Below are 17,751 nucleotides of genomic sequence, written 5' to 3' on the forward strand. Positions count from 1 at the left end.
CATGCAGGCAATGTTCATGCAACTTCAAGCTTTGGTTCTCTTCACTAAGTGACAGTATTTTGTTTGTGCATATCCAAATTAATAGGTTGCACACTTTTGTGCCAGGTCTAGTAGGGCAATCCTTCATTTTATGTTTCTTCTACTTATTTTGAGAAGACTCATTTACTTGCAGTTTGCACCTTAACACTGCAGCTTTTGTACTTTTTAAGCAGGCTTGCCACGGCTTGTTCCAATCCGCTTTCCCATAGCTTTGAGTTACTTAAAAGATTACTGAAGGGTTACACGTATATGAAGTGTCTGCACCACATTGTGATGTACGGAAAATTATTTTAATACAAAGCCAAAATCCTCATAACATCTAAAGATATTAAATAAAGAGACAAACTAACTCTAATATCTTTATTTGTTACATATATAATTAACATATAAAACCAAAAGTACTTCGTAGAAAGGACAAACAGGAAGACAGACTTAAGAAGAAAACAGATTTTGAAACGGATGTCTCGAGCAATCAGATCTTCTCCATTTTCATTATCAAGTCATCACAGATTTTCGTGAGTTCATCATTCTCTTTACTCTGTACAAAAAACAGAACATTAATTGGTAATACGGAAGTAGAACACTGCAACTCAATGCAGAATATGAAATTAATGTTTATTTGGCTTGTGTAATCTATTTAAATCATTCTTAGTAGGCACACATTGAACATAGTAAGAAAGTTACTAAACGTTAACTGTTTTCTGTCTAGCATGGACCAGGTTCACAATATTTGCAACTGCCACTGGAAGGATCATGGAAATATTTCCAAAGTCCATCTTTTGTACCAATTTGCCTTAAATATTTCTAAACTAGTTTTATCTTACCTTCCATTTGAAGCAGAAAGAGAACGTATGGCATAAAAGGGGGGAATTAGTGGTACAAATGTAAATTTTTGTAAAATTAGCTAAAAACAAGTCCCTCAGTATAGTGGTTTTTGTACTCTTTGTCCAGTCCTTCCTCCTGATCAGTGTGTGAGGATTGTCACTTAACAAGTGTAAGCTGAAGCCTCATACATTGATCTTCACAATATACCCGACCACAGGCCACTATTGATCGGTCTGTGTTTCACCATTGTTCGTATTAGTAATTAAGGGTACACCAGAGAGGAGATTGGGATCTGGCTGTTTAAAAGTTATGTCTACATAGTTACCCTTTCTCTCAAAAGAAGCATGGAACATCCCGAAGCATCCTCTACATACTAGGATGGGGTGGCAGTAACTCCACTACTCCCCAACCCTGCAAAGTGGTTCTGCCAATGTATTTCCAGGTAAAACGCACAAATTGAGCCTTAGCTTGAGAGTTTATATCCAGCACAAGTAGCACAATACAGTGTGTGTAGCAGTGCAAGTGGCTGGCCAGATAATCTACTAAACATGCATTTAAATGCTATGAAAAGAAAACAAAGATCACTTCAATAACAACAGTTTAAAAAGAAATAGTTCCAAATCTAGCAAGACTATCTTGGAAACCTCTACCCCCTCATCAGCTAGGCTAGCGTCAATCCAGTGGCATCTTAGTTTACTTTCTCGAAGATGCTAATGTTTAGAAGCTGAAACTTGGTAATCAAAGCCTGCATGTTGTGGGCTCGTTAGTCTGGAGAAAAGGCTAAAAAGCACACTGTATTCAGGACGGATTAGCTTAAAGGAAGCCTCTGCAAATAAGTTAGGTGTGACTTTGGCAGATTGATGGAGATTCGCAGTAGTCTGGAGGCGATCCATGGCTGACTGTGGCAAGCAAATCTGCAACAGCCTTTTGAGGTAGGGTGGAGACTGGCTCCACCGACCTGCGGAGATCGGTATCGGCCACCACCAACACCTTCCTGAACACCCTAGGAGTATTGGTGAGGTTGAAAGGAAATAGAGCAAACTGCTAGTGGCCCACCTTCTACTGCAGGTAACACCTATGAGCATGCAGGTCAGAGGATGTGAAAATAAGCATCCTGCAGATCCAGAAACATCATCCAGTGTCTGGGTTGGGGGGGGGGGAGGGGAATCGAACCTGGGCCAAAACAACATTTTGAATTTAGCCTTGTGCAGAAAAGCGTTGAAAGAGAAAAGATGTAGGACAGGGTGGAGGATTCCTTTTTTTGACACAAGGAAGTACTAGGAAAAGCATAATTTTCACTTCAAAGGCTGGTACGATCTCCATGGTTCCTTTAATTAAAAAGCCTGCACATCCTATAAAAAAGGACATATGGTCCTCCTACAAGTGGGCCAATGAAGGTGGCTAGTGCAACGGGTCAAAAAAGAAGTGGCATGGCTTAGCCCTGCTGGACAATCTGCAGGACTTATGTAATATGTTGCCACCCTTGTGGAGGAGTAGAACCCTTCTCCTACTGGATGTCCATGTGCCACTAAGGGCGACCTAAAAGGATTTTGAGGTTGCTGCCAGAGGAGTGGATTGGGTTATGTGTTGGTACTGAGGGCCAGGTCGCCGCACTAACTCAAAAAGGCTGGAAGAGCAGCTGTGCAGGCATTTGACCTTGATGTCGATATGCACAGCCTCCAGCATATCCCTGAAATTGTGAAATTATTTGGAGGGATGGACATACTGGAACTGAAAAGCCCAAACTGTGTGCTATGGCTTGGCTCTCTTTAAAGCACTTTAGGGACAAGTGTGTCTTTTCACCATAGACAGGAGCAGTTGAAAGGCAATCAGTGGTGGCTAGGAGTAGAGGTGCAAAGTTTGGAATAGTGGTGCTAAATCCCGCTTACTGGTGTAGGCGGATGTTACATTACTATTGTAGAAATTCCACTTGTAGAAAGTGTACCTGCAACAAATTTATTTATTTTATTTTGAAAGTTTTATATAGCGCAGACAAGATCTTTGCAGATATCAGAGCGCTTTACAAAGGAAGGGGTACATGAGGGAGCATAGTCGAACAGGTAAGTCATTAAAGCTAGCAGTACAAAAGGTGGGGGCAAAGCCAATCATGTAAATCAATAATACAAGTAATACAAATAAGCAATGGGGTCAAACAAGTAATACTGATCGGTGCAGAGTCAAATCAAATCAAATCAAAATTAACTTTATTCGGATTTCAATATGAAAACCACAAAAGTACAAATTTATACTATAAAAACACTGATAAAAATAGATACATTTAAAAGGTACATGATATGGATTAAAAATTAATTCACTGTATTCTGTGCAAAAATGCATTTACTAGAGGCCATTTTTTGATGGATTCACGGAATGTTTATAAGTTCGTACGGTGTTTAAGGCACACTTTAAGATAATGCGCCACGGATCTTGAGACTAGTAGATTGTCCAAATGCTGCATTGCCAAAAACGCTGGGCGACATCTTCTGATCTTCATTACCTTTAGGATAGGTAGAATCCATCTCTTCCGGAATGGTGTGTAAAAGGTACAGAAGAAGAGGACATGGATTGTGGACTGTGGAGAGGTGGAGTCACAGGGGCATGGTGTTCTAGTGTATGTCCAGTTGTTTTGGGTGGGAAACGAAACCATGATGTGGAAAAGATTAAACCTAAAACGGGTTAACAGTAGCTTTTCAAAGTGTGTCAGGTCTTCCTGTAGATATGGTTGCATGGACGGAACAGATTGTATCATGAGGCTATGTTGAACTGCTGGTTTGCCTATTTCTGACATCAGTCTTAGTTGGTTTAGGTGGGACAGACATATCTTTTTTAGTTCCTTTTTTGCTATGTCTGTGACTGACTGTGGGTCGTTAAAAAACCTCTGTAAGCCAATATCTGTGAGGAAGGTTTTTACGTACTGAAGCCACCTAATCTTTTCCATGTGTTCTAAGCCCATGCAGTCCTCAATAATTGCCCTTGTGAGTGTACATTCTTCCGTTGCCCATATTCTTCGCCATAGCATTATGGGTTGTATCTTTATCAGATCTGAGATATATTCTAGTCCTAGTTCCAAGTGGCATCCGAGGGTGGTCGTGCTCTTGGGAACTGCTAGTAAGAATTTGAGGAAGGTGTTTTCAATCTTTTGGATTTGCTCGGCGTTTGCCGTTCCCCAAACTCCTGCACCGAAAATAGCCGTGGTGATGCACTTTGCATTATAGATCTTTAGCATCTCCGCCAGGGGTTTTTTCCCTAGACGGAGTGAGAAGGCTTTTAGGGCGCCGACTGTTCGTATGAGCGATAACTTGCGGGAATTAATTGCATCTTTCCATTTGAACTCCTCATCGATGGTAATTCCAAGATATGGGTAGGTTTTTGTTGTTTCGAGTGGTGTGTTATCTACCAAAATTGTTTTCATCTTTTTCCTTTTACTGCCGACATGCATCACAAAAGTTTTCTTTATGTTTACTTTCAGATTGAGGTTGGTCATGAAGGAACAGTAGTAATTTACGGCTTTTTGCAGCTGAATTGGAGTTCGGGCAAGGATCACCGCGTCGTCGGCATATAGCAGTGCTGGAATTGGTCGCCGTCCTGCTGTTGGAAAGTCTTTTGTACCCTGTAGCATTGCTGCCTCTAGACCGTTGGTGTACAGCGTAAATAAGAAGGGGGCCAGTACACACCCCTGCCTGACCCCCTTCCGTATTGGAAAGCTGTCCGTGAGTTGTCCTTCCAGCCCGTATCTTACCTTGCCTGTGGCGTCAGAGTATAACTCACATAAAAAATCTATGATTGAGGGGTCAATCCCCATATCCTGCATTATTAGCCATAGTTTTGTATGTACCACACAGTCAAACGCTGCCGTAAGGTCAACGTAGACTAGGTGAAGACTGGTTTTTTTGACACTTGTGTACTTTGCGGCCAGTAGAGTTAGGTTCAGAACTTGGTCCACGGTGCTCAGGCGAGCCCTGAACCCGTACTGAAGATCTGAGAGGACCCCGTGTTCCTGGGACCATTCCTGTAGACGATTAAGGAGAATCCTTCCTGCCATCTTACCCACGGAATCCAGTAGTGAGATGGGTCGGTAACAGGAAGGACTGTCTCTGTTACCTTTCTTGAAGATGGGAATTAGGATTGATGTTGACCAAGATTTAGGGAGGGTGATTTCTTTAGCTGCGTTCAGTACTTTTGTTAAAAGTGGGGACCAGAGGTTAGGGAGAGATTTATAGAGGTCCATTGGAACAGAGTCTGGGCCTGGCGCTTTACCATTTTTTGCTGAATTAATGGCTTTCTGTGTCTCGTTGATGGTAAAGTGTATATCTAATGGATATTTCACCGGTGGGAGCGCTGGTCCTGTGGGTAGAACTTCAGTTCTTGCCTCTCCGAAGACTTCTGAAAAGTACACCACCCAATCTTTCGCGTTGATTGCTACGTCTAGAGATGGACCCTCCTTGTTCCCCACCAAAAAAGGAGTCTTGAGTATTCTCCAGAATGCTATGTTGTCTTTTTGCAAGCTACTATTTATAAGCTGAGTCCAGAGATTATGTTGAATCTCTTTTTTCCGTTCTTTAAGTGCTTGCGCGTAGCTTCTCCGTAGTTTGGCTATCTCTTCCCTATTTCGTTCTTTCTTTGCTAAGGCTTTCTTTAGGGTAGAGTAGGCTTTTGTGCACTTGGTGTTAAACCATCCTTTTCTTTGGGTATTGTTTTGTTTTCTGGGCTTGGTTAGTTCGTTTCCTATAATTTTCACTATTCTGTCGTAGTCAGTCAGGATTTCGTCTGCGCCTGCTAAAGGATTTAAGCAGCTTTCGATGTATGGCCTGCATTTATCCACTATACTTTTGGTGGTAAGTTCCTGGTCTAGGGTGTCCCATTTTAAGGTAAAGCCATTTAATCTGTTTAGCGTGAGATTGTCTTGTAATAATAAAGGTTGGTTGTCCTTTACTCGACTCTTGTGGCGATCAGGTTCGAGGTATGTTAATTTGAGGGGATAGTGGTCACTGAGTGCGTTGTTAACTACTTCAAATTTCTTTATAGAGTCTGCGTTGGTGGTAGAAACCAGGATGTAGTCAATTAGTGTTTGCGCCCCTCTTCCGTGGAAAGTTGGCTTGAATGGGGTTGTTGGTGACATTATCATATTTGCAAACCCTAGGTCTAGCTCGAAGATGGTGGCTTGTGTGTTGTTTCCTTCTTCCGTATGTTCCAAGTGTGTTAAGGGATTATCATACTCGTCGATGATCCCACAGGTAGGTGCATTACTTTGGCTGCAGATATGTAGATTAAAGTCTCCTCCCCAGATTATTGTGTGTGTAGTTTTTGCAAATTTGATTTTTTGCGTATTTATTTTTTCAGTTATTTCACTTAGTGTTTTGGATAGGTCTTCTGAGCTCATATTGTTGTAAAAGTTTACTATTGTGTAAGAAATATTGATGGTAACTTTGATATTGATTATTTGATAGTGTTGATGAAGAATTACAGGTGTTATGTCTTGACAGGGCCAGAGATTCGAGATGTATGTTATTAGGCCTCCTTTGTTTCTCCCTGATTGCGGTTTGGTAGCTTTAGAGAAGAATGTTCTGTAACCTTGTAGATGGACTGGATCGGTCAGCCATGTCTCCTGTAGCCCTATTAAATCTTGTGCGTGCACCAGTTCCAAGAATGGTTTTTCTTGATGCTTTGTTGCAAGACCCGCCACATTCCAGAACAACAGGTTCCGCTCAACTTTATCTATCGGGTGATTGTTAAGTGGGGCGATTTTTTCTTGGGTGCTTGTTTTTGGGAAATCAGTTATTTGATTTGTTTTAAGCAGACATTTATTTAAAGGTGATGATGACAATTTTTTCACATCCGGGACCAAATTACCGTGTTGTCGTGTGGGTTCGGTCTGACGGGCTCCATTTCGTTTTCCCTGTTTTGGTGTATCATCATTTATTCTTAGCCTTGTTATGGACTGAGATTTTGGTGTGATGTTTATTTTGGAAGCAGTAGGTAGGAGAAGTGGTGACGTAATGGTATTATGCGGGAGATTTGAAGAATGGGGCTGTGGTGGTGGTCAGTCTACCATGTCTAGACAGCTAAAATGGTTAAATGTCGGTATTCCCGACCATGGTTCGTTTTGCAGTTGATGATGTGGTCTTCTACCGAAATTCCAGTCACCTTGATCGCCGGGTTCGTATCCCCAGTCGTTCTGTGGGTGGAACCTCTGGTTATATCCTTGTCCCCTATTTCCCTGATGCCAATTTCTTTGACCTTGGTCGGGTTGGCTCCAGGACCAGTTTGATGGCCAGGTAGGGTCCTCAGAGCGATGGGTTTGTCGGGGATAAAAAAAGGATAGACGTTTAACACTTATTCCTTCGTTGTATTCTGGGGTATCCCAAGAGCAAGTGTGATCGACTGCCCGTGGATTTTCAAAATTTACAATTATGCAATCTCCTGGGATTGTTTTGGGCTGGTGGCCAATCCACGAGACTCTTCTTACCGTGGTTATTCTGGAGATGTTGTTGGGGTGGTTAGGTCTATTGATGTTTAACCAATAGCGTACTTTATTTAGTAGAGACCATGTAGGTTCTTCTGAGTCTCTGCTTAATTCGGGGACACCCGTTAGGATGGCTACAAACGGGGTTGCTTCTGGAGGGAGATTAACTACCTTTCTCCATCTCTTATTTGCTTGTCCTGTTCTGGTATTGTGAGTCTGTGTTTGTTCGAGTCTTGAGGGGGTCTCAGTTGATGGTTTAGAAGGTTTATTTGTCTGTGCGGCGTTTGCTAATTTGGAGTCTGTATTTGGTTGGTTTTGAGTACTTAAATTGAGTACTGGTTTATTTTGAACGGACTTTGTTTTTACAGTGTTATTTTGATTGCTAGGTTTATTTTCTAGTTCTGTGACTGTTTTCGTTGTAGGTTTTGTGATGGTAGTATGGACTGGTTTCTTGACTGTTTGTTTTGGTGGGTTGGTTATATTTCCTTTTCCTGGGTCGATGGCAGCGCCTAGAGGAACAGGAAGATCGTTTTTCTTTGAAATGGTAGTTGTTTTTGCAGAGGCTATTAATATGGCCACTTGTTTTTCTATTACCTCAAGGCTTTTTTGTAGAGGTTGTAGTTGTTGTCTTATCATTTCTGCGATTTTGTTTAACAGTGATATATCTGCTGCAGAGTGATTTGTGCCTTTTTCTGGTCGGGCAAGTGGTTTGTCTTGACGAATCTTATTGGAGCTAGGTCTATTTACGTGGTCTTCGACTATGAGGACATCGGATATGATGTTCTTAGAGGAATCTGTGATGACGATGTTCTCCTGAATTTGTTGACTTGCAGTATCTGGGTTAGTAGCGCTTATGTGAACTGGGTTGTTAGATGGTAGTTGTAAAGGGTTTTGTTTTGGAATTGCTCCTTCTCTTAAGCCTCTTAGTTCATGTTGTGTTAGGTCGTTGGTAGTTGGTTGGAGGCTTGCGAAGATATCAGGGGTTAGTTCAAGGTCCTCTGAGGATTGCGAATTTGACAATTGTGACAATTGAGTGGTTACCGATAAGTCAACAGTGTTAGGTAGGGCGTGTATTTCAACGTTTGTATCTATAGTAGATTTATTTAGGGGTATCGTGTTTGGTGTTTGGGCCTGTGCCAAGGTGCCCATAGATGAGCGCCGTGCTTGGTCTAACTCGTATGATACACGACGGTCAAGCAGCATAACTGTTTGATCTATGGTTTCATTTACTTTGTGTAGGAATTGTTCAATTGGACCAACGGTAGTTGTTACGTTTTTTTTCATGGTTTTGCTTCTGGAGCCTCTCGTGGTCATTGTACGTTTTTTGAGCAGGTATGGAGCAGAAGTAATGACCTTGTGTGAAATTGGTTCAGAAGGGAGGAGTGCTTATACTTTTTATTGGGGAGCCTTTCCTCGGTGGTTTACCTTTCCTTAGTTGTTAGGGGGGTGCGCCCGGCCCGGTCTCCTCCGGTCTGTGACGGGCTTGGACGGGCCCACCCTTGGCCCAGGCTTCGCCCAGCGTCCCACTCGCGTCCCGCGAGGGGGGTGGTGACGCCCTTTATGCGCCTCCTAGCGCGTCGTCAAGGGGGTGTGGCTGGAGACCTCGAGGGCTGCCGGGAGTTGTAGGCAGCCCCTCGCCTCGCTCCACTCGGCGGCCCCGCTGTCAGCTGGCAGGAAACAGCAGGACGGCGGCGGAGAGGCGGTGGGGGGTCTCAACAGCGCGGGAGTCTCAGATGAAAGCAGAGCCTTCCTCGCTCGCTCGGCAAAAATGCAGGTCAGGCCGGTAGAACAGCTGGGGTGCTTTGTCAGCGTGTGTCAATTTCCCTATGGCTGTAACGCCCTTTATGCGCCTCCTAGCGCGTCGTCAAGGGGGTGTGGCTGGAGACCTCGAGGGCTGCCGGGAGTTGTAGGCAGCCCCTCGCCTCGCTCCACTCGGCGGCCCCGCTGTCAGCTGGCAGGAAACAGCAGGACGGCGGCGGAGAGGCGGTGGGGGGTCTCAACAGCGCGGGAGTCTCAGATGAAAGCAGAGCCTTCCTCGCTCGCTCGGCAAAAATGCAGGTCAGGCCGGTAGAACAGCTGGGGTGCTTTGTCAGCGTGTGTCAATTTCCCTATGGCTGTAACGCCCTTTATGCGCCTCCTAGCGCGTCGTCAAGGGGGTGTGGCTGGAGACCTCGAGGGCTGCCGGGAGTTGTAGGCAGCCCCTCGCCTCGCTCCACTCGGCGGCCCCGCTGTCAGCTGGCAGGAAACAGCAGGACGGCGGCGGAGAGGCGGTGGGGGGTCTCAACAGCGCGGGAGTCTCAGATGAAAGCAGAGCCTTCCTCGCTCGCTCGGCAAAAATGCAGGTCAGGCCGGTAGAACAGCTGGGGTGCTTTGTCAGCGGTGCAGAGTCTTTAAAGAGACCGAAATGATAGTTCAGGTGTATTTAGCCATGAGGATAGCTTTTACTTCTTTCTTAAAGAGTGTAGTGGAAGAGATGCGCCTTGTTTCGGGAGGGAGTGAATTCCAGATCCTGGGTGCCATTCCTGAGAAGGAGCGTTCATAGGTTTTTTCCTTCCGGAATCTTCGGGGTTTCAGTAGAAGATTGTTTGTGCCTCTAGTGTTTCTAGCACCGCCAGATATTGTCAGCTTCTGAGTGAGGTAGCCGGGTGAGTTCAGGTGTACCGCCTTGTGTGTCAAGCAGGCGATTTTCAGATGTATTCTGGCTTCAAAAGGCAGCCAGTTCAGGGATTTCAAGTCAGGGGAAATGTGAGATTGCTTTCTTGAACCAGTGATGAGTCTCGCTGCAGCATTTAGAGAAGCTCTTAGGGGTGTGGTGGTAGTTAGGGGGGAGTCTGCAGAGGGCGATGCTGCCATATTCAATTCGAGGGATGACTAGTGCTTGTACTGCTGTTTGGAAGTCTTTGGCAGAGAGGAAGGGTTTATGTTTCCTCAGGGTATTGATTTGGAAGTTCGCTCCCTTAGTGGCCTTGCTGATATGTTGCTGCATGTTGAGATTGGTGTCGAGTGTTATGCCTAAAGATTTTACTGAGTCCACGATGGTGGGTTGGACATTGAGTGTGGTTAGGTGTTTAAGCCAACTTTGAGTAGTGGAGATCTTCGCTGGAGGTGAGATCAGAAGGAACTCTGTTTTCAGCGCATTGACTTTGAGATGATTATCGGCAAGCCAGGATTGGGTGCTTCTGATCGTTGAGTTCAGGAGCAAAATGTCTTTGGGGGATTGTACTTTGAGATAAAGTTGGGTGTCATCGGCATACATGTGAAATTGTACATTGGATGCTTGTAGCAAGGTGGTGAGAGGTTCCATAACTAGGTTGAACAGAGTCGGGGATAGGGAGGATCCTTGGGGGACGCCTAGCGTTACAGGTACTGGCGAGGACATCAGGTTGTTGCTCTTGAATTTCTGTGACCTGTTGTGAAGAAAGGAAGTGAACCACTTGAGAACAGTTCCATATAAACCCATTCTTGTGTTTAGTAGTTAGAGTAGATTCTCATGTTTAACGGTGTTGAATGCTGAAGAGAGATCAAGAAGGATGAGGAGGCAGGTGTCATTTTGGTCTAGCATTTGAAGTGCGTCGTCAATTATGTGAGTCATAGCAGTTTCTGTACTGTGACCTACTCGGAAGCCTGATTAATGAGGGTTGAGGAGATCGAACTGTTCAATGTGTTTAGTCAATTGTAGTTGTGCGCATTTTTCCAGCAGTTTGGCGAGAGTAGGAATATTGGTAATGGGACGGTAATTGTTCAGATCAGAGGGGTCGGCTGTAGGTTTCTTTAGTAAGGGTGTGACCTGTCCAACTTTGAGGGAGTCAGGTATGGTTCCTTGTTGAAGAGAGCTGTTGATAATTTTAGTCCAGAGTGGGAGAAGCAAAGGGGTAAAGTCTTTTACAGCGTTAGCAGGAAGGGGGTCCGTGAGGTGGTTGGATGGTTTCAAGGTGCTGAGCAGTTTGCCAATTTCTTCTTCAGAGTAGGTGCTAAAGGTTGACCATGTAGCATTGTTTTTTGGTTCAGTGAGCGCTATGCAGTGGGGTTTGGAGTAGAGGCTTGCGTCACTGAGGAGATCGCTCTTTATGTTGTCAGTTTTTTGGATAAAGAAAGCGGAGAAGTCTTCACAGGAGGGTGCTTCGCGTACAGTGCCGAGTGGTTGGGGTTGTTCCTTGGATTGTGCTCTGATAAGCTCAAACAGTTTTCTCGGACGGTTTTTTGCTTGGTCGAGCTGGCGGCTGAAGAAATCTGATTTTGTGCATTTTATTTTCCTGAAATAGGCGTTTCTCTTCAGAGTTTTTAGGTGCAGTGCAGAGGGAGCTGATCTCCAGGTGCGCTCTGCCATTTGCATGTCTCGTCTATCCTCATTGAGACTCCCGTCGTACCATGGATTGGAGATTTTAGTAGAGACTCTTTAGCTGCATAGGTGCAGCCTCATTAATTATTGAGGTCATAGTGTTGAGATAGTGGTCAGTCAGGGATTGAACATCCTTAGCGCCGGTCGGTGGGAGTAGGAGGTTGCAGCTGTTAGGGGGCAGAGAGCTTGGGTTGAGTTTTTTCAGGTCTCTTTTCCAGACTTTGGACTTGGAGGGTTGAACCGGGTTAAATTTAACTTTTTCATTGATGAAGAATGTGACAATATGGTGATCTGACCAGTCACAGGGTTGGATGGACTCGAGTTGGATAGACTCCTCTTTGGAGATAATAAGGTCGAGGATAGAGCCTTTCTCGTGGGTCGGGCTGTTGCATATTTGAGTGAGGTCAAGGGCATTGAGGAAATTTTTAAGACTATTTACCACCGCGTCATTGCGATCGTTCCAGTAGAGGTTGAAGTCGCCAAGGTATATTTGGGTGGGCTGCCGTCCGGCATTGGTTGAGATCATATCCATGATTTGTTGGGAAAAGGTAAATGCTGTGAAGAGAGCATATTGGTTTGCCCTCACTAGTAATGTCGAGGCAGATGTATTCACAGGATGTAGGGGATGCTAGGGAGGAGGAATTTACTTTCAGGACAGAGAGGTTGTTCCTGTAGATGCATGCGATTCCACCACCTATTTTGCCTGACCTGTCGAGTCTAATGATGTGGTAGTTGGGAGGAACTAGAATGTCCATTATAGGTGACGAGGATTCAGTTAGCCAGGTTTCAGTCAGGATGATTAGGTCAAGGTCCAGCGTTAAGAGGAGATCAGCGTTGGCGGTGGAGTGTTTCGAGGCCGATCTGCAGTTGAGGAGAGTGCATTTGAGACGGGGTGTGTTGAGGGTGGCAGAGGGTTCTAGAGAGAGAGGGACTTTTCTAAGGTTATTGGGGATGGAGATTCTGCTGTTTAGTGTGGGGGGGTCTAAGGAGATTTGAGTGTATCGTGGGAATGGCGAGGTGTGTGGTAGAAGTGTTACTTTGGGAGGGTTGCAAGGGCGACAAGGACGGTTGTTGCGATTGCGAGCAGGGATTGAAGTCCAGTGTGGGGAGTAGTGAGAGAGTCACCCAGAAGGGTGGGGGACATGTTGGGAGGGGAGGTGGATGTGGTTGAGGGGTTGCAGGGGCGACGAGGGTGGTTGTTGCGATTGCGAACAGGGATTGACATCCGGTGTGGGGAGTGTTGAGTGATAGTCTCAGCAGGAAGGGTAGGAGACATGTTGCGAGGGGAGGTGGAGGTGGGTGAGGGGTGTATGGGGTGTGTGGAGAGTAGTTCTTTGATGATGTGCATGTCTTCTTTGATCTGGATGAGGGAGGCCATAATCTTATCCAGCGTGGGGTAGGTGTTGGAGGTGAGGGTGGGAATCAAAGGTGAATGCTGACCAGGGAATTAGCGTGCAGGAGGGGGAGTGGACTGGTGTTTATGCAGGGCTCTGTTGTGTTAGTGTACGGGATGGTGTTAGGGAGGAGAGAGTGTTTGGGTGGAAGGGGTTTGGCTGAGGTAGGGAGGAGGTTGGTGGTATGAGTGGAGGATGTGTGTATGTTAGTAGTGGTGGGGGTGCAGGAAGGGTAGTGGGGGCTGAGAGTGGGGGGGGGGGAGATGGGATTGGAGATGGTCCTGTTGTGGGGAGGGGGAGTTAAATTAAGAGAGGAGGTGTGTTTTGCATAGTTAGTTAGAGGGAAGTGGGGGCTAAGAATGGGAGGGGATAAAGGGTGGGATTTGTCGTGCGTGTCGTTCTGGCGCTGGACTAGGTTAGATGTGTTGTGGGTGGGAGCTGTGATGTCAGGGGTGAGAGGAGTGTTAATGGTATGCGTGGAGGTCCGCGGGTTGGTGCGAGTGGTGTATGAGGGGGAGAGATCTGTGTCTGTGTTTGAGGCGTGTGTGGTAGCTACCTGGTGCTGAACTGGGATACAAGGGTTGTGGGTGGGAGCTGAGAAGTCAGGGGTGGTAGGTGTGTCTCTAAGTGAGGAGTGTGTAGTAGTTACCTGGTGCTGAGCTAGGTTAGAAGGGTTGTGGGTGATGGGAGCTGTGAGGTCTGGGGTGGAAGGACTGGAGGAGATAAGAGTGTCGATCCGCGGATTGGAGAGGTGGCCTTTGAAAGTGGGCAACAGGTTGTCCAGGTTCCTGTCTGTGGATTGAGATAGGACAATCCCGTTATTGTCGATAGTAATCGTGGCTCTACCTGGGAAGAGTTGGGATGGTATGATGGAGAGAGTTAGGGCATGTGCGGATTTCCTGGTGGTGGAGACTGTGAGTAAGGTGAGGAACGCTTTTCTCCATTGAGCTCTGCATGTGGTGTGGAAGATGATATCGGTGTTCAGGGATCCATTGACCGGTGAGAAGTAGGTGTCGGCAAAGGGGGTTTCAGGGTGGGACCTCAGGAAGTTGTGTTTAAAGCGTTTAGCAGCTTTCTTGGTGAGTGAGGATGGGTAGTTGATTTTATACGTGTGCTTGCCGATGGGATCCATGTTGGGGTGGTGGTTTAGGTGGGTATGGGAGGATGGGAGGATGAACTATCGTGATACACATGTGCAAAAGACAAATGCAAACAGTAAGTTACATGGACCAAAAGTGACACTAGTGAGCAACCAGCATAACCAAAATATAAGAGGTAGCAATTGGTGCAATCCAGGAGTACAAAGTGAAATGGGTGCAGCTTACAAAAAATGTTCAAAGATATATGAGGTAGCAATCAGTGCAATACAATAATAAAAAGTGAGATGAGTGCAGCTTATAAAAATGTACAGTATACAAGTAGAAGTATAGTAATAATGATATACTAGAACAAAATATAGGTGCAAACAAAAAGCTACACGAATCAAAGATGATATACTAGAACAAAATAAAGGTGCAAACAAAAAGCTACATGAGTCAAAAATGACACTAGTGAGCAACCAGAAATATATGAGGTAGCGATCGGTGCATTAAATATAAGTAGAAGTATAATACTGCAGTAAAAGGCACACTCGGTAGTTGAGATTAGTCTGAAGAGGCTAGTTCTTAGGGTATGGCCATATAGTGACAAAGACTAGTCCATGATGGCCGCCAAAGAGAGAGAGACCAGTCTAAAATGGCCGCCCAATAGTGGAGATAGAGATGGTAGTCCTTTGTTTGTTGTTGTTGCTTTGTGAGCAGGGAAGGGCCGTTTCAGTTTCCATTTGAGCAGGCCCAGTTCCTAGCTTGCTTGGATGGAGTCTTACCTCTATTTCAGTGGTCTAGTGTGGAGGGGTTAAGTTGAGGAGCCTCGTGGGCATCAGAGGTACAGGAGAGGATTTATTGCTACAGTTTTATGACCCCAGCCATTTTGAACAAAGGACGTTTTTTAAAGTGTGTACAGGCGAGTGGAGTAAAATAAATACCTTGTTGTAGATTCTGCTCAACAAGAACGTCGATGTTGACAGCAGCACTTTGCCTTTATCGATGGTCTAGCCAGGATGTACACCGCTGCATTGTGCATCGACAAAGCAGGTTGATGCTCGTGCACAGCAGCTGAGCTGCATCCCCACCCGCCTCGATGGACGTTGTTGTGTGTTTCCCGATTGCCTGTTCCCCTTTCCTGTAGATCCCCTGCCCAGATCGCCTGTGCAGAAGCGGGCAGCCTCAATTTCCACGTCTCCTTTATTGGGGGGGGGGGGGCATCCGGCAGAGAGCGAGACGCGAGTGAGTGTTCCTCGTTCTCATTGGAGTCTCTGCGGGGGTGGGGGTCGCCCTCGCTCGGTCAGTCTGCTCTCTGCCTCTCTTGTGCTTCCACGATCGCGGGATGGATTGGGGGGGGGGGGGGGGGGTTGGAGGGAAGCGGGGACACTTGGGGCGGGGACAAGGGGGGGGGGGGCGGGGACGCCGAGCTCACCTTGGCTGCAGGGCGCTTATTTCCTCGGGTGTCGCCGTGGTGCACAGGATTCAACCCAGAGCGAACAGCCAGGCGCAGAGCTCAACGGGTGGGGTCGCCCTCGCTCGCCTTCTCTCTTAGTCCGCTCTGCCTCTCATCTGCTTCCACGATCGCGGGGCGCCTATTTCCTCTAGTGTCGTCGTGATGCGCAGGAATCAGTCCCGGAGCGAGCAGCCAGGCACAGAGCTCAGCGGGCGGGACAGAGTGCACAGCTCCCAGCGTGAGCGGGACACCGGGGGTCTCGGCATGATTACAGGCGGGTAGGACCATTCTGCAGTGGTTTCCGTCGTACTTCAGGCACCAGCAGGGATCCTGGTCCGGGTCCACTTCAGCGATGACCGGCGCTAGCGGTGGGGCTTACAGGCGGGTCAGGCACCTCCGGTGGACCGCCACAGCTCGACTCGTAGGCAACCACTGACTCCGCTCGGTCCACCAGTCGTCCACAGTGGGCTCTAGGCAGCAGGCATCCGTATCGTGTTCCGCAAACTGGCCAGGGGGAGCCCAGGGTCCGAAGAGGAAGGTGGGGGTGACTGTCTTCTCCTGCGAATCTCAGCCTCCAGGCAGGTCGGGGATCCTCAGCAGGTTTCGTCCAGGCAGGTAAGCAAATCCAGTTACTTGTTCAGATCCAGTTGCTTGTAAATCCAGTTACTTTTGTGTAGTTTTGCTCAAGACGGTGCAGCTCGGAGCTAACTGGGATAAAAACCAAAAAATGGGATCCCCAGCACTGGAGCCCTTACCAAGAGCTCCTACTCGGCGGCTATCTTGCTTGCTTGCTAGATGGACTGAATGCTGAATGATTCAAACATTCTCCCCCAGTCAAAAGATCTGGGTTAAATCCATCACTCTTTTGCCCACTATGCCACCACAGTTGGGACCCAGCCATATGCAAATCAGTCTTGACCCAATTCCTCATGGGAACAGTAAAGCCCGTACTGCCAAGTCAGGTCTTCCCTTGACCGGAAACAAGCATCCTGGGACCGGTTTCGGGGTATGTCATCCCTCATCAGTAGGCTATCTTGAATCCAGTGGCACAGGGAGCAAGGGACCCCAGTGTAACTGCAACAAATAACAGACGGCATGCTGAATGATTCAAACATTCTCCCCCAGTCAAGAGATCTTTTAGAAAGTGGGCATTTCTCTGTAGTTATAACTGTCCTTGCAAGCCGGACTCTAAACCAAGTCGAGGAAAGGTAGGTAGTGTGCATGCTGTCCTGACAGTCAATACACAGGGAGGTTTTGGTGCAACATGTTACGTCTGCATACAGAGTATCTTCTTGCCTGGGAGAGAGGGAGGCAGAGTGCGCGTACATATCTATAGGCCTTGTCCTGTCCTCCCACAAAGGGCTAACCTACCCCCTAACTGATATCAGAAGCCAGGGTCGGGTTTGAAAGGAGGTGCTGTGCAATGTATAAGTACATGGGCGTTGGCCCAATGATTTTAAACAAAGCATGGACTTTTAATCAGACGCTGCTGGCTCTACATATTGCACCAGAATACATTAGCCTGCCTGGCTGCTATAGGGACTACCACTTTGCTGAGGAAACAAGCAGAAAAGGCAAAACGGAGAACGAACAAGCAGAAGAGTCATAAACAGAGGCAGCAGGCAGACTGTCAGAAGAGGGTAGCAGACTGCAGGCAAGCTTGACAGGAGAACTGTGGCCTTGGGCTGGCATGAGGACCTGTGACATGTGCATGGTTTACCGAAAGACTTCTACCGGTTGCAAAATAGCAGATGGACCATGGATGGAGCAAGACCTAGAGCACGGTGATGCCCCGACGCCTTCTCTGGAGAGCAAGAGTGGCAGGAAGGGGCTGAATCTTGCTTTGGCTTCCAACCTTTCTTTGACTGAACCGAAGACTAAGACTAAAGAAATTCTGTTGAAGCAACAACTCTGGAGTGCATTCTTTACTGACTCTAGGTGAAACCGGTATTGAGCATTCTAGTGGAACGCCCACATAGATCTTTTTATTCTTGGATGGACGCATGTTTTATCAGCCTAGGTGACGAGTCAAACTCTAGTACCAAAGGTACACCTAGTGAGAATCCGTCACAGACCTTTGTTTGCAGTACTCCTTACAAGGTTTAAACTAGGTCATTTTACAGAGTGATATGTCCTTGCACACTGGAAAAAGTGGA

The 17,751-nt window shown here is 46.7% G+C and overlaps 1 protein-coding gene across 4 annotated transcripts in view; it reads right to left on the bottom strand.

Annotated features, from left to right (window-relative positions):
* Window positions 1-385: 385 nt before the first annotated feature.
* The window catches only part of TACC3 (transforming acidic coiled-coil containing protein 3), a 534,052-nt gene continuing 516,686 nt past the window's right edge, over window positions 386-17,751 (bottom strand). For all 4 annotated transcript variants that reach the window (XM_086964227.1, XM_086964225.1, XM_086964226.1 and 1 more), the window contains exon 16: window positions 386-577. In XM_086964227.1, the coding sequence (XP_086820353.1) occupies window positions 512-577 (66 nt within the window). In that variant the 3' untranslated portion in view covers window positions 386-511. The remainder of the gene's footprint in view (window positions 578-17,751) is intronic.

This window comes from Lissotriton vulgaris, chromosome 3_2, assembly GCF_964263255.1.
Source record: "Lissotriton vulgaris chromosome 3_2, aLisVul1.2, whole genome shotgun sequence".
Taxonomy (NCBI): domain Eukaryota; kingdom Metazoa; phylum Chordata; class Amphibia; order Caudata; family Salamandridae; genus Lissotriton; species Lissotriton vulgaris.